Genomic DNA, 14,873 nt, shown 5'->3' on the forward strand with positions numbered 1-14,873 from the left:
CATTATTCGACCCATGTGCAGATGACAAAATGTCACGAATGAAGTCGGGAATAGACATTTTAAAAGCAGTTGGCCTGGATAAAAGAAAAGTGTTCAGAAAATGACACAAGCTATATGACAGGCATTACTTCCCTCAGAGGGTTCAAACCTCTCAAAGGTTGCACCAACAGCAGCAGCAACCAGGGCAACCGTACCACCAGAGGAAATCTTCTAGCGGGCAAGGAGGTTTTCACCAGCCACAAACTGCTTCTACATGAAAACCTCCAGCAAAACAACGATTTACTCTTCCTTTATCACCTACTCAAGTTGGAGGAAGTATAAGCAAATATGTCTAAGAGAGACGCAAAATAACCGAAGAGAAATTGGTTTTGAATATTGTGCAAAATGGATATTCTCTACATTTAAGATCCCCTCCTTCTTCAGTACCACCAACCAAACTAATTGACTATCAGACAGATCTGATGCCGAAAGAGTTCAACCAATTGATGTGAAACAATGCAGTGGTGGAGGTTCAACACTATAAAAAAGGATTGGGAGTTTACTCATGGTACTTTCGGGTTCAGGAGAAAGGACCCAAACAAGAATTCAGACCCATATTAGACTTGAGAACTCTTAACAAAGTTATAAAAAAACAGAAACCCCCAGCTACAAGAAGGAGACTGGATGTTTGCTATTATAGACCTACAAGATCCCTCTTTCCATATAGCGACAGTACAGAAACGTCAAAAACGTGTATTGTTCATGGTAGGCTCCAAACATCTTCAATTCACAGCTATTCCATGTTGGCTAAAGCTGGCACCTAGAACGTTTTTTAAATGCATGGCTGTCGTAGCAATAGATCTAAGAAAGCAAAATGTATTTGTCTATCCCTATCTAGATGACTGGTTAATAAAGAGTCCATCCTCAGAAACAATTGTAAAGCATTTCCAGATATTTATGGACACGTTCTCATGACTAGGTCTCCAAGTCAATGTAAACAAATCAATAATACAGCCAAACCAAAAGATACACTATCTGGGTGCTATTCTGGATACCAAAGTTGAAAAAGTGTATCCTTCAGAGGAGAGACAGTCATCTATCCGACTGAAATGTCCCCCTCTGTTACAATCTCATCATCCTTCAATCTGACAAAAATCACCCTTACCTGGATCAATGGGATCTTGCAATTAGAACAGTACACGTTCCAGGTGTTCAAAACACAGAAGCGGATTCCCTCAGTGGTATTATTCAAGACAATCACGACTGGGTTCTAAACAACTGAGTACTAGAGTCAATTTTCCAAGAATGGGGCTATCCCCAAATAGACCTGTTTGTAGACGCAGAGAGCAAATAATGCCAAGACTGGGATTCCATATTTACCAACCGGGTCAAAGGGGAATGCTTTGCTGATTGACTGGTCAAGGCCATTTTTCTATGCTTTTCCACTAACCCCTCTTATTCTGGAATTTATGATTAAGCTGTACAAATCCAAAACCAGAATGATACTAATAGAGCCGGAACTGCCTCGTCAATGGTTGTTCTGCAACCAGGATCTCCTTTACAAGTTGGGAGGTGAGATTCTCCATCCCAATCTTCCATCGCGGTGATTGACTTCTTGGCTCATCAATTCTTGTAACATGCCAGTCTAAAGCTACCACAAGACTGCACGGACATTTTGAGAGAGTTCAAGTGCCCTTCCACACGAAAATCCTATGCTTTAAAATGGAAGAGATTTTGTATGTGGTGCATTCAAAACAATTCTGATCCATTTAATTGTCATGTCGAAGTGTTATTACCCTACCTGCTTCGCCTAGCAAAGTCTAATTTACAGTACTCCACACTTAAAGTACACCATGCAGCCATACCCACCTATAGAAACCCCTCCCACAAGCTTAATTTTTGTAATTCCTGTTGTCAAGGATTCCTTAGAGAGTATTAAGAAAGTTTTCCCTCCAGTTAGAACTCCCTCTAGCAATGGACGCTTAACATTATTCTGTCTAAATAAATTGGGCCTCCTTTTGAACCTATTCACAAGTCCTCTCTACAACACCTTACATGGAAAACAGCTTTCTTAGCCACAATTACTTCAGTGCGCATAATATACAAAATCCAAGGCCTGTGTGCAAATAAACCATATACAGTTTTTCACAAAAATATTGTTGTAGTGAGAACTCATCATAGTTTTCTTCATAAAGTAGTCTCTGATTTCCACATTAATCAAACAATGTATTTGCCCACTTGTTTTCCGTAACCTGCAACTATATCCCTTCTTAGGAATGTCCACATTGCAGATATTTAAAAAGGTGCGACCTGGAGGTCTGTCTATACTTTCACTAGACATTATTGTCTAGATTCAGACTCCAGGGAAGATACTCGAGTAGGGCAGGCATCCTTGAGGAATGTTTTTGGGTAATTATTGGATATCTCTATTTCGTATTCACTCTCAAAGAGATGGGCTTGCTATTCTATGCAGTGCTTAAGACTATGGATAAGGATCCCCTGGAAGAGAAAACAAAGGTTGCTTACCCGTAATCCTCGTTCTCTTTCAGGGGGATCCTCATCAAAGTCATAAGCAACCCTACTGCCTCCCTGGACAAGAAATACTACAATACTCATGAAATTTTACCCAGGTTCCTATATTGTCCTGTAAAAATGGCCTGACTTAACTCTCACCTGTGGGGCATGATGAGTTACTGAGGGTACTGTGAGGTTCTTAAAGGCACAGTGCCAGTTGCATTAGCTGAATGTATTTTGCAACTAATTCTGTCCTTCATTTCTTTTCCTTTGAAAGAAAGCTTGTGAAAGGACTGATATTTTCACCCATACGCTGTGGTGACTTATACGAAAGTTAATGATTTTCTTTTTAAAAATGAAAATAAAATTTGGACTTCTTAGCCTGTTTATAGGCTGTAATTTTTGAGAGTGTAATTTTTTTTAGATTGATGTATATATACATACATGTCTTTTATAAGTGCTCTGGGGTCCCCGCTCGTGGGCGGGCCTATTCAGTACTTATGACTATTGGTGAGGACCCCACGGAAGAGAACTAGGGTTACAGGTAAGTAACATTTCCTTACTTAGGGGCATATTATCAACGGCCAGCGATAATTATCGTTGGCCGTACTTAGCGATAGAAATATTATCGCCGGCTATCGCTGAATATTATCGCCATGATAACGCTATATTTACAACGCATAGCGCTATAGCGATAATATTTCAGTGATAGCGGTGTTTTCAATGGAACATCGCTGGTTTTCCAGCGATGTACCATTGAAAACAGCGATAACATTGCTGATAGGACCCTGTGGTCCTATCAGCATAATCCATCTCCCATTAAAAGTATGCCTTAGTCAGGAATTTAACAGACGTTAAATTCCTGAGTTAAGGCTGAAGTAGCGCGATATATTTTATCGCTGCACCTCCTTGTTAATATCGCGAAGCTGCCTTCACGATATTAACATGTGTTGTTTTCACAGCCCCGCCTTCTTTGCATCACATTAGCGATGCGAGGCTGTGAAAAAACTGGCTATACATCACGGAAACACGTGCTAGCGTGTCCTTGATGATATTGCGATATAATTATCGCCGCTTTTCGCCCAAAAACGGACGCTAAAGCGGCGATAATTATATCGCCAGCCCTTGCTAATATGCCCCTTAGTTGGTACAGGGAATTGTTGATGAAGGAGCGTTTGTTACCTTAAAGAGCAGCCACTATTTCATTATGCATTCTCCAAATTATTGCTGCTTTTCAATCAGAATTATATTTTGTTTTTCTATACATTTTTTAAAAGAAAGCTAGATATAAGTGATTCTGTTCTACTCTTTATCAAGCACACTCAATATAATAATTGACATGGTTTCATAAGGGGTAAGAAATGTTACATTCAACATCAAAATAATGACTGAGAAACTACTATTAGAATGGGAGATAGATGCTGGAGAATTGTACCAAAAATGTAAGGCAAATCACAAAAAGCCATGAAAGACAAAATCAAAATAGAAAACCGTGGTTTACTTTTTTTTAATTTAAGTTTCCCTCGTCATCGTATGTCGAATCCCCCCACCAAGCCCCTCCGCCCCACTGCTTCTGCCTGCACGGGCCACGCCTGGCATAAAGAAAAGCAAAGGGTCTGCATGGTGGGGAACACCAGGACTGTTGTATTCCTGAGTTTTAGCCTAAACTAATCCTCAGAATCTATATACTTTATGCGGAGTTAAAAAAAAATAATGTATGTTGGATCAAAGGAAAATAGGGATATTGCATAGTAGAGAGACTGCATCAAGATCACTGTGCTGGGTCTTGTGGCTGAATGGGCTAAAGCATCTGTGCCAGGAGTCTGTGCTTGACCTAACGGTCACAGGTTCAAATCCCAGCTGGTGCTATCAGCCCTTGTGTGGCAGTAGGATGTAAAAGATAGACTGCAAGGGAGAACAATGGCACCAAAGGTAGTGGGCCAGTATGAATCATTTCAAAGTTTAAGGTGATCCATTCAGAACTGCATAGTGAAGGAAAATGGCAGTAACTATTCTGGTATTGTGTCAGCTACCAGGAAAATATATAAGCTTGAGTAACAAAATGTTTGCACAAGGGTGTTTGGCTTAATCACTCAAATTGCTTTTGTTTACAAGTGTAAAAACTTGATATTCTGGTACTATACCTTTCACAAGGGCACATTACAGACATTATGACATTTTAACAATATAAATTCTATTTATGTGCACATCGAAGTTTTTGGCAGATGCTGGAATGGCGGATAGGGATATATTTTGATCAGAATTACACTATATAGGGAGCCTGAGGCAGGGCTTAGAACCCTTGTTTCCCAGGCTAAAAGATTTCAACCCACTATTGACCACCACTACTTCCCATTTACCTATCTTTTTCTACTTCAAATGACGAGTGCTTTAAGTTGTAAGGGAAAGCATGTTGTGCGATTTCCCAGCACCGCAATAAAAACCACCACTATCCAAGGTTCCAGCACTTTCCTGAGCATGGAGTTGAGATTAGCCTGTTTATTTGCAAGGTAACAAACTAATATCTATGGTAGAATCGCCTTACCCAGTGATTTGAAGAGTTCTGGCCCAGCATATTTCCCCTCAAAGAAGACAGTGTTGTTCTGGTAGTTGAAGGCTCTACACATTCTCACCAGAAGCACTTCCATGGCTCCTGAAACGTGGAAAATATAAGAGAACTCAAACACCATCAATATGAAATGACAGGTGACACAGATGTTTCTGTTCCCGTATACCTTACCCGCTTTCAGTAGCACAATCTGATCATTCTGGGAGAGTTGCATGAAGCCATCCATCTTTTTGGCAAACTCCACAATGTACTGGATAGCATCAGTGATCCGCCAGGCGCATCGCTCCCACATCTCCTCCATGGACTACAAAAACAGATAACATGATGCTTAATGGTTCATACCTCTGGCCTCTGTGGGACAACAACTAAGGCCCACGAGAATCCTCTTTGCTTGTTTTTTGTCTTTTGCATACACTATTAAATGGATGCCCACCAAAACATCTAACTGTTAGCAATCTTATGTAACTACGTGCATATACAGAGAGCTTGATTCCCAAAGCAAAATATGCACATGTAAATTTACTAGCACACATTAGTGTAATACTGCACTTTTGTTTGCTATTCTCCATTTCCAGGTAGAGATTTACAATTAAGTGTGGACTAACATGTCTCTACTTCTCAAATGAGCTAGTTGAGCCTCATGCAATTGTAATTACGAAAGTTATTGCAAGTAGTTTTACAACTTCTGGTCAAGTGATATAGTTTTCGTCTTAACACCGAGGCGAACAAACAAATTTTAAATATCCAATAGTCAAAACAATTGCTGTTGCATATGTTTGTTTTATGTTTTCTCGCATGATGTCTTACCTTCTTTTGGTAGCTGTGAACTTCATTGCGGGTAAACATCTCCCACCTCAGTAGCTGCAAGTCTTCCAATCGAAACTGACATGTCTCTCTGTGGGCATGCAGGACGTTTTGTGTCAGATGTTCTGAGACAGGGTGAAAAATGGTGACAATTTGACTTCCTTGCCACGTACATCATGAACAATCTGAAAAACACTCCTAAATCCTTAGTAGGAAAAAGTGGAAGACCATGGGCCATGCTCATGTGATAACTTGCTCGTCCAAGATACAGTGCACTTTACATTTTTCTGTGATCATTACCAGACCCTAAGACATTGCTATATTTTACCGTTGCTTAGAGGCAAGGGATTTTGGCAGGTAAAATCAGCCCTGACACACCTTCAAATGCTACAGTCCCCCAATATTTGTTTTACTGTGGCAAGCTTTTTGGTGGGTGCTCTAAGAAGTAGGGAAAAACGTTTGAGCAGCTGAAATTAGGTAAAGGCCTTTTTTAAACTGAATCTGTTTATAGTATTTACATATTCAAGATATGTATTTATGATGAAAGGTACTTTTTATCTTTGTTTTATGCATGTGATGTACTTTTGTAGTTTTTATTTAACTGAATAAAGTAGCTAGTAATTGATGGTAAGAAAACGTATCCTAGTGATAGAAGAGGCTGATCACACTGATTATGGATACTAGCAATCACTCCATAACCATTATAGAAGCTATGCCCAAAACAGTGCGCAATAGAGCTGCGCTTAAAACGTTACTGTAAAAAAAGAGGCGTGTGGGTGTGCAAATATATATATTTAAACTCTAGAGGGCAGAAAATGGAATCTTCAAGTGACTGCTAGGTTACCCAATTTTTCTTCGTCTTCTTCCATGCTTGAGAAGTTCGGTCTAGCGTGTGTAAAAGATTAAATTAGGTGGTTCCCGTAGGTCCATGGGTATCTGTCTGGAACAGTCCAACAACTTCATTGAGACAAGTTAGCCTGGGGCCGTATTACAATAAGTGCCCCGGGGTTGCAACGACATTTGCGCCCGTTTTGAGAGCCCCGGGGCACTTTGGTATTACAGAAGGGGGTACAGACGCTTGTGCGTCCCCTTCAGTAATACCGATATTGCTGGCACACTTAAAGCACCAGCGCTATCATCAGGGGGCTGTCCCTCATTTACATAAGGGCATGCCCTATGCAAATGAGGGAATTCCTTTGCCTCTGCGCCCATGCCGTATTACAGACGTAGTCGTTGAGGCAAAGGAAATCTCAGGGGGCACACTCACAGTTCGCCTCTCACTGACTGCACCCGCCAGCAAAGGGAACTCTAATCCCCTTTAAAAGTGCAGGCGGGTTGCCGCCTGCACTGTGAAAACACGGAGCGGCTGCAAACAGCCAGTCACTGTTTTCACAGGAATGCGCTGACCTGGGGGAAGCGCGAGTTCGCGGCTGCCCTTGGGGCAGCGTATTCACCATAATGGTGCACGTAGTTATTGTTTGCAACCGCCGCACCTTTTAAAAGGTGCCCTGGGCGCAAACAATGACCATGCCTAATATGGCTCGTGGAAGGATTCATTTAATTTGGGCCAACCTGAACGTTTAACTCGCCAGCAGATTTAAACAAAAAAGTAAAAAACAAACTATTGCAAATAATATTTAGAGCACTCTCACATGACCAGAGACACATTTGAGCAAAGCAAGTCCACGCATTAGGGGCATATCTGCTTCTGAAAACAACATTTGAGATTGAGGCATTTTAAATTCTGAGAAGAGCTCTTTTTAATGTCTCGTGCTCTTATGATAATATTTTTAGAGAGGTGAATACAGACTTCTATTTTTTTCATAGGACAGATACGCACTTCAAAGTCAATTTTATTTTGCTCCTTTGTTAAGTGAACTCCGTAAAGAAGTTGTAGGTCCGCCTTTTTGCGCAATTTATCATTGTCATCACTTCAGGTTTGTTTTCCTGTGGGCAAATTTGAATCCAATGCTGTATAACATAGAAAGAACATCTTAGAGTACATTTTATAATTGTAAATTGCAAGTAAAGGACGTATTGTAAGAGTCACCTCAAAGGTATAATTTGATTTATCCGTGAAAGGTATTATTTGTGCTAAATTGTGTCTGGTCAACTTCCAGGATGCTCCTCTTACCTTTTAATGAAATGTTGATTATTTTGATAGATATGTTTTTAAAACTGAGGTGCTCTAATATTTGAATTGGTATTTGACCAATTTTCCATTATCAACCCTTTTGCTATTGATCAGAAAACAGACACTAGCACATTTTTCAGGCCCTATCTACGCACAATTGGCTGTTTACCAGAGTTCATGGCATCAGTACTGAAAAATGAAAATATAGAGAGCGATTGGGCTTTAGGGCCGCCCCTTCAGCCATTGTCTTCCTTAGTTTAACTTTCGTCAGCCATTGGCATATTTGGGTGTCCATCTACTTTTGGACTGGGCTAGAGTATTTTGCATTTCTTTACATCTGAGCCATTACAAATTGCTTAGGTATGATGGGTAACAAAGTAGACTAGCTTCTCTTACATTCTTATCTATGATGGCCGCTATGTCAATGTCATGACACAATTGCCATTTTATTTGAGGGTATTCAGTTGTTGGTGATGATGATAGCAATTTTTAATGCGCACACCTACTCCGAAGAGTGTCCCGGCGGGAAGCTGCAAGATCGGAATACGAAGGAGGCTTAGGCTTGCAAAAAAAGTCATGTTTTAATTTTCTTCGTCAACAGTGCCACATCACTCATAGGCCTCAGCTCCAGAGACAGCTGATTCTAGTCTGTCGAACCCAGGTACGCTAGAGACTTTCCTCCTGCTCTTACACGCTGAATCCCGGGGATCTCTGCCAACAGTTTATTGGCGGATCGCAGCTGTCTTGTGGGGTTATGAATGCCAAATCTGGCTCGAAGGTAAGAGGGGCTCTAATGATATAAGGCTTCGTGGGCTAATACAAGAGCCTTAAATTTGACTTTCTCTGATGGCCAGCCAATAGAATGTACGCAAATGTAGTGAAATCCCAAAACAAGTGCCTACCAACACTTTTACTTGACGCCTAAAGGACAGCCTGTCATCAAATAAAATACCCAGATTTTTCACTGAATCTTTATGGGGTCCTGGAGAAGCATCATCTGACCAAAAGGTCAGAAACCTAATCTTTCCAAATAAGAGAATTTCTGTTTTCTCTTCACTGCATTTGAGTTGAGCAGTTGCTAACCAATAAAACACAGCAGTCAGGCAAGTTTTAATCTGTCCACCCTTAAACTCAACTCCCTTATTCCAGGAGAAAAACAGTTGTGTATCATCCGCATAAGAGATCACTGTAGCTCCAAGAGCTTCTGCTAGCTGAGCCAGAGGGGTAAGATATAAATTAAAAAGGGCAGGGCTCAGGGCAGAGCCCTGAGGGACTTCCACCAGTACATCACATGGGTTGGCAGAGCATGGAGGATTCCAGACTTGTTGGCTCCTCTTAGATAAATTTGACTTTATCCATTCTAAGGCCTGCACTGTTACTCCAAAGGCCTGAAGACAGTCCAGCAGTATCGAGTGGGGGAATGTATTAAATATTGCCAATTGGTCGAGTATGACCAATACAGCCACTCCCCCGGCATCCAGAGTTCCACTAATATATTATGATGCTTCCTCCAGTGCCGTCTCTGTACTATATTAGGCTCTAAAGCCTGACTGGCTAGGGTGAAGCAAATTGATTGATTCGAAAAAGCTGGAAAGCTGTTTATTCAAATGTTGCTTTAAAATTTTAGATAGGGCAGGTAGTAGGTAGGTCGGCCTATAGTTATCAGGAATTGCTGGATCTTCTGCAGGCTTTTTTTTTATCAGCAGAAGAATCTTTGCCTGCTTCCACACACTGGGAACTGTGGCCATCCTTATTGATGTATTTAAAATCAAATTGGCCACAGGATTGATATTGTCCGCCCCCGATGCAAGTAATTTAGGGGGACATGGATCTGCAGGAGAGCCAGATGTAAAGGCCCTCAAAGCCCGCAGAGAACAATCCAGAGAAATGAGCTCTAAGGTACTTAACTTTGCCTTAGAAGGGGGAATCATACTGGCTTGCTGTTTTATCCACGAGTCTTCATCTGCTCTTAAACCCACTGAAAGGCTGGCTTGAACACTTAAAATCTTTGTTTTAAAAAGGCTGGGAAGCTGTTCACACCATTCTGCTGAGACTGAATGGGAACTAACACATGTTGACAAAAAGTAGGTAGCACGCGCTACAACTTTAGGTTGTTGTGAGAAACTAAATATGCTGTGAATTTTATATGTGCTCCTGGGGCAACGTGCCGGTCAATGCACTAAATCACCTAACTAACGATTTCGTTTATGGATAAAAAGCTGCAACCACCATGCTTGAGAGCATGCCACATTATTAATAATTGATTCATGACAGTTACTATCATTTTTTCATAGTTTTGTTGCATTACAAATTTGTCCCTGATGAAGGGTTGTGCTAACCCGAAATGCCTTGGAATAAAATACAAATGAGACATGCAAGACAACAAAAGAATTGAATCTTCAAAGAAAAGTGAATAAACTTTCTTCAAGAAGAAACACGTTTCCCGATTATTTTATTTTTGAAGAATTGACAAAATCTACTTAAAGTTGGATAGAGACCTCCATCCGGAGGCCAACATTAGAGCCCAGGGGGACACATCCACCCTGTGATGTGCTGCCTTTTTCATTCAAACTAACACATGTTAGCATCAATGTCATGACTTACCAACCATCTAACTGCAGCCCCTCTATCACTTGTCATTTAGGTTATCCTTTGCTCACCAGAGCCCCTTAGCAGATCCTCTGAAAACTATTTCTTCTAAGTACTGTCCGTAACACACTCGCCTTAGCCTTCACGGTCTCTAGGACACACCTGGTGTCTCAGAAATGGACAGGACCAGGTATGGCTACCACAGATGTTCCTGATTTATAACGTGAAATTACACCTTGGCCAAGTCTGCACTTCGATAGGAGATACTGTCTCTGGCTGCCCCTCTTCTTCTGCTGCTGAGCTCTCTCTCCCTCCACTTACAGCATGGGTGTCCCAGGACCCAAGCGTGGGTGGACGAGTGCCAGCAGGAAATGATCCCACTGCTGCCAATTGAGACTCCCAGGTTTGGCTCACTGATAGCCACTGCCTCAGTTCATGATTCCCTTACCGGAGGTATACCACTCTTCCCTGCTGCACACCATGTCTCCCGGGCTGCCTTTCAGATTGTGCGTAACCACTGTTCTCGGACAGATCCTTGTGAATTGTCCTTCTGCATGCCTTCTGTAGGGAGGGTGCCAGAGAAGAGGAGCTTGTCAGTGATGTCCTGTGACTGAAGGGGTACTGAATACTAAATGACCGGGACTTATGTCTGGTTTAACTCATTGGTGTCGCAAACTACCCATGCCTTCTTTGGTCACAAATGGGGCTGGTATTGTTGATCTTAGAATATTGTTTATATTAGTAGCTGCAGCGGCTGTTTCTTCACTTGGGCGGGGGAGCTTCACCCCCCCCCACAGGTGTCAGGTGTCAATCAATCAATCAATCAGGTGTTTGTTAAGCGCGACTACTCACCCGTAAGGGTCTCAAGGCGCTGGGGGGTGGGCGGGGTCGCAGGTTCCAGTCCATCAAGGAGGGGGTCTGTCGAAGAGCCAGGTTTTGAGGTTTCTTGCAAAGATGGGGAGCGATGTTGTCTGTTTGAGGTGGAGCGGAAGGTCATTCCAGGCTCTGACCGCATGGAAGGAGAAGGAGCGGCCTCCCGATCTGGTCTTTCTGGTGCTGGGGACCACGGCGTAGGAGAGCTGGGCTGATCGTAGGGCCCTTTGGGATGCGTGGAATTTGAGTCGGCTGTTCAGGTATGCTGGTCCGGTGTCGTGGAGGGCCTTGTGAGCATGGGTTAGCATCTTGAAGGTGACTCTAGCTTTGATGGGGAGCCAGTGGAGTGTGCTCAGGTGCTGGGAGATGTGGCAGTGTCTTGGCAGGTTGAGGACCAGTCTTGCGGCGGCGTTTTGGATGTTCTGTAGCTTACGGGTGAGGTTTTTGTTTATTCCGGCATAGAGTGTGTTGCCGTAGTCGAGCCTGCTGGTTACCAGGGCGTGAGTGACGGTCTTTCTGTGTTCGAGGGGGATCCATTTGAAGGTCTTACGTAGGAGGCGGAGGGTGTGGAAGCAGGAGGATGAGACGGAGTTGATCTGGCGGTCCATATTGAGCTCTGAGTCCAGGATGATTCCCAGGTTGCGTGCATGGTCCGTGGGGGTGGGCGGGCTTCCGTGGGCGGGGGGCCACCAGGTGTCGTTCCAGGCATCAGGGTTTGGGCCCATGATGAGTACTTCCGTTTTGTTGGTGTTTAGTTGTCGGCAGCTGTTTTTCATCCATTTGGCGACGGCTTCCATGCCTTCTCGAAAGTTGTGTCTGGCGGTGTTGAGTTCGTTGGATAGGAAGATGATGAGTTGGGTGTCGTCTGCGTATGACACAATGTTGAGTCCGTAGGTTCTGACGAAGGGGGCGAGCGGAGCCATGTAGACGTTGAAGAGCGTAGGACTGAGGGAGGACCCCTGGGGGACTCCGCAGGTGGTAGGGTCCGAGAGGAAAGGGGTGAGTGTGACCCGCTGCGTTCTGCCGAAGAGGAAGAAGCGGATCCAGTCGAGGGCCTTGTCTTGGATCCCTGCGTCGGGTAGTCTGCGTCTTAGGGTGCGGTGAGAGACTGTGTCGAACGCCGCTGAGAGGTCGAGGAGGATGAGGGCTGCTGTTTCTCCTTTGTCTAGTAAGGTACGGATGTCGCCCGCTTCAAGCCTCACAGGAGGAAAAAAAATGGCAATGAAAAGATTTCATTTCCATTTTATCTTTCTGGCGTGTGCACTGCAGCAGCACCACCCCTGAGCCCAGAGACATGGTGGGCATGTCCCCTGCTGCCGATAGGCAGCAGATGACTGGAGCAGTGGCTTACTGGATGCTTCAAAGTGCACATGTCACTTTGGTTTGCTGTCTTGCGCTGGCCGAAGTGACATGAGCACTTTGAAGCTCTCAACCGAGCTGTCATAGACAGCTGGGTGGAGACAAAGCACAGGCCTACAGGGCCTGAAGGACAGTTCAGCCAGCCCGCTCTGTTCAATCCTGGTGCTTCTCTCATGGTGGCTAACAGCACAAGAGAAGCACCAGGATTGGTTAAGGGAGTTGAATGGGCCTATGTTGAAGTGGAGAAGAAGATCGGGAGGAGCAAAAATGTGCAGGCCAAGTAAGTGACTTTTTAAAAAGTATTTTGCTTCCTTCTCTCGCCTACACCCTCTCTTACTTCCTCCTGCCTTCTACTTCCAGCCCTCCCCTCTCCATTCGGAGGCCAGGGTAGGGCTCAGTCTTCTACGTGATGTTAAGTAAGCCTTGCACCAAACCATGCAAGAAGTGTATGTTTATTTGTGTCCTGGGCGTCATTATTATTGTAGAGGTGGGGAAGTAATGAAAGCTCTTGTGTAAGACTAATGCATGTGTAATAAAATTGTGCCTTAAAACAATTGTGTACTGGCTTTTCTCCAAGCCCAAGGGGCAATGCAACACTTAGATGACCTTGAGCTTAGTGTGTACACAGTGATGTCACCTAAGGATCCTTTGCTTAAAGGCCCGAGGACCCTTTCAAGACCACTCACTGGGGCGCATGTTCCTTCTCGCTTGGAGAGTTTGCTGAACATACGGTATGTGGCATTGGATTGCCGAATAGCTTTCCAAATGTTTCAAAATTATTAGGAAATATCCTTCAATGCACTACTGTTTTATCATACGTTGTAAAGAAAAAAACAATGCTAATACTTAATTAAAATAAATGCTTGTGGGGTATCTGAGAGGAGTACAAGCTTTGCTGCTCGAGTGCTCTTGTGCGCGGTGCACTGTTTTCACGGTGCACTGTTTTCACACAGCAAGTGCACAGCCCTTTCTCACTGCGTCCAACCAGACTGATTTTATAGAGTGCAAATGTGCGCTTGGTGCTCTATAAGAAACAGCAACTCACTTCCTGTGTGTGAAGGGGTGAATTCTGGTGACACAAATACATCAAGTCATTTTACATCAAACACTCGGATAGCAGTAGTTTTAGTATGATAGTCCACAGGTGAGACTCTAAAGAAAATACATGCTCATAAATTTGATATGTAAGTTCCCTTTTATCTGAGTGCAAACAAATATGACACTTCACTGGACTGTTTTACATTTATCTAAGAGGGTTTAACATTATTGTTACACCCTCTTAGCAGCAGCGGTTTGCCTGTCTCCCCCCGCAGTCCCCATAGCTAGCAGCTGCCGCTGAATAGCTGTACACTTGATAATCTTCCGAGCTGTGGACACATCCTCATTCATCCTGTGGACTCATCTATCCTTCTGAACTCATTTTGACATTTACACATTGCTTTGACATTTGTTGATGCTTTATTGATGCTTGCTATACTGTTTACTTGGCAGCCATTTTGTACCAAAAAAACAACAGGAGCAAATCGTTACTGTGCTTAGCTCCCTCTCAATACCAGCCCAAGGGGATCACCCTATGGTATGAAAAGGACTCTCACCCACTGGGATTAAAGGTGGCATGTTTCATCATAGAGTCCTCGTCCAGATACCTAGTATATCTGGACAGGCTCAACCTTGGTCGCTAAGAGAGCTCTTTGGTTATTGGGTGGGATCCTAGATTAAAAGTATTCTAGGGTTTCCTGAAGGTTAGTTTTATTTTCAAAGGGCACAGTGACGGAGTTGAAAATAGGTGGGGACGCACTAAGGAAATTAGTATCCTCTGTATCCCTGGGTCAACATATTTCAGACATCACACCATTGCCTCACCGGGTAAGTTGGCTTTCGTCAGGACCTCACAAGGATCCCGTTAGTATCCTATTTTTGTGCAGTCAATGGTGAAACGTCCATTTGCCTAACTCATACATGCCACAATACCGACTTATCTTGTAGTCAAAATTCAGCAAAGGTCTATTGCCAGCCATGAACCTATTTGGGGGCATATCAGCAAGGCGAGGC

At 43.4% G+C, this 14,873-nt stretch overlaps 1 protein-coding gene across 1 annotated transcript in view; it reads right to left on the reverse strand.

The window, feature by feature from the left end:
• Window positions 1-14,873, reverse strand: part of RORC (RAR related orphan receptor C) — a 201,341-nt gene that overhangs the window by 25,364 nt on the left and 161,104 nt on the right. The window contains exons 5-7 of the mRNA XM_085637933.1: window positions 5,870-5,991; window positions 5,234-5,366; window positions 5,039-5,146 (exon numbers count right to left, since the gene is read on the reverse strand). Of these exons, the coding sequence (XP_085494059.1) occupies window positions 5,039-5,146; window positions 5,234-5,366; window positions 5,870-5,991 (363 nt within the window). The remainder of the gene's footprint in view (window positions 1-5,038; window positions 5,147-5,233; window positions 5,367-5,869; window positions 5,992-14,873) is intronic.

Source organism: Triturus cristatus, chromosome 12, assembly GCF_964204655.1.
Source record: "Triturus cristatus chromosome 12, aTriCri1.1, whole genome shotgun sequence".
Taxonomy (NCBI): domain Eukaryota; kingdom Metazoa; phylum Chordata; class Amphibia; order Caudata; family Salamandridae; genus Triturus; species Triturus cristatus.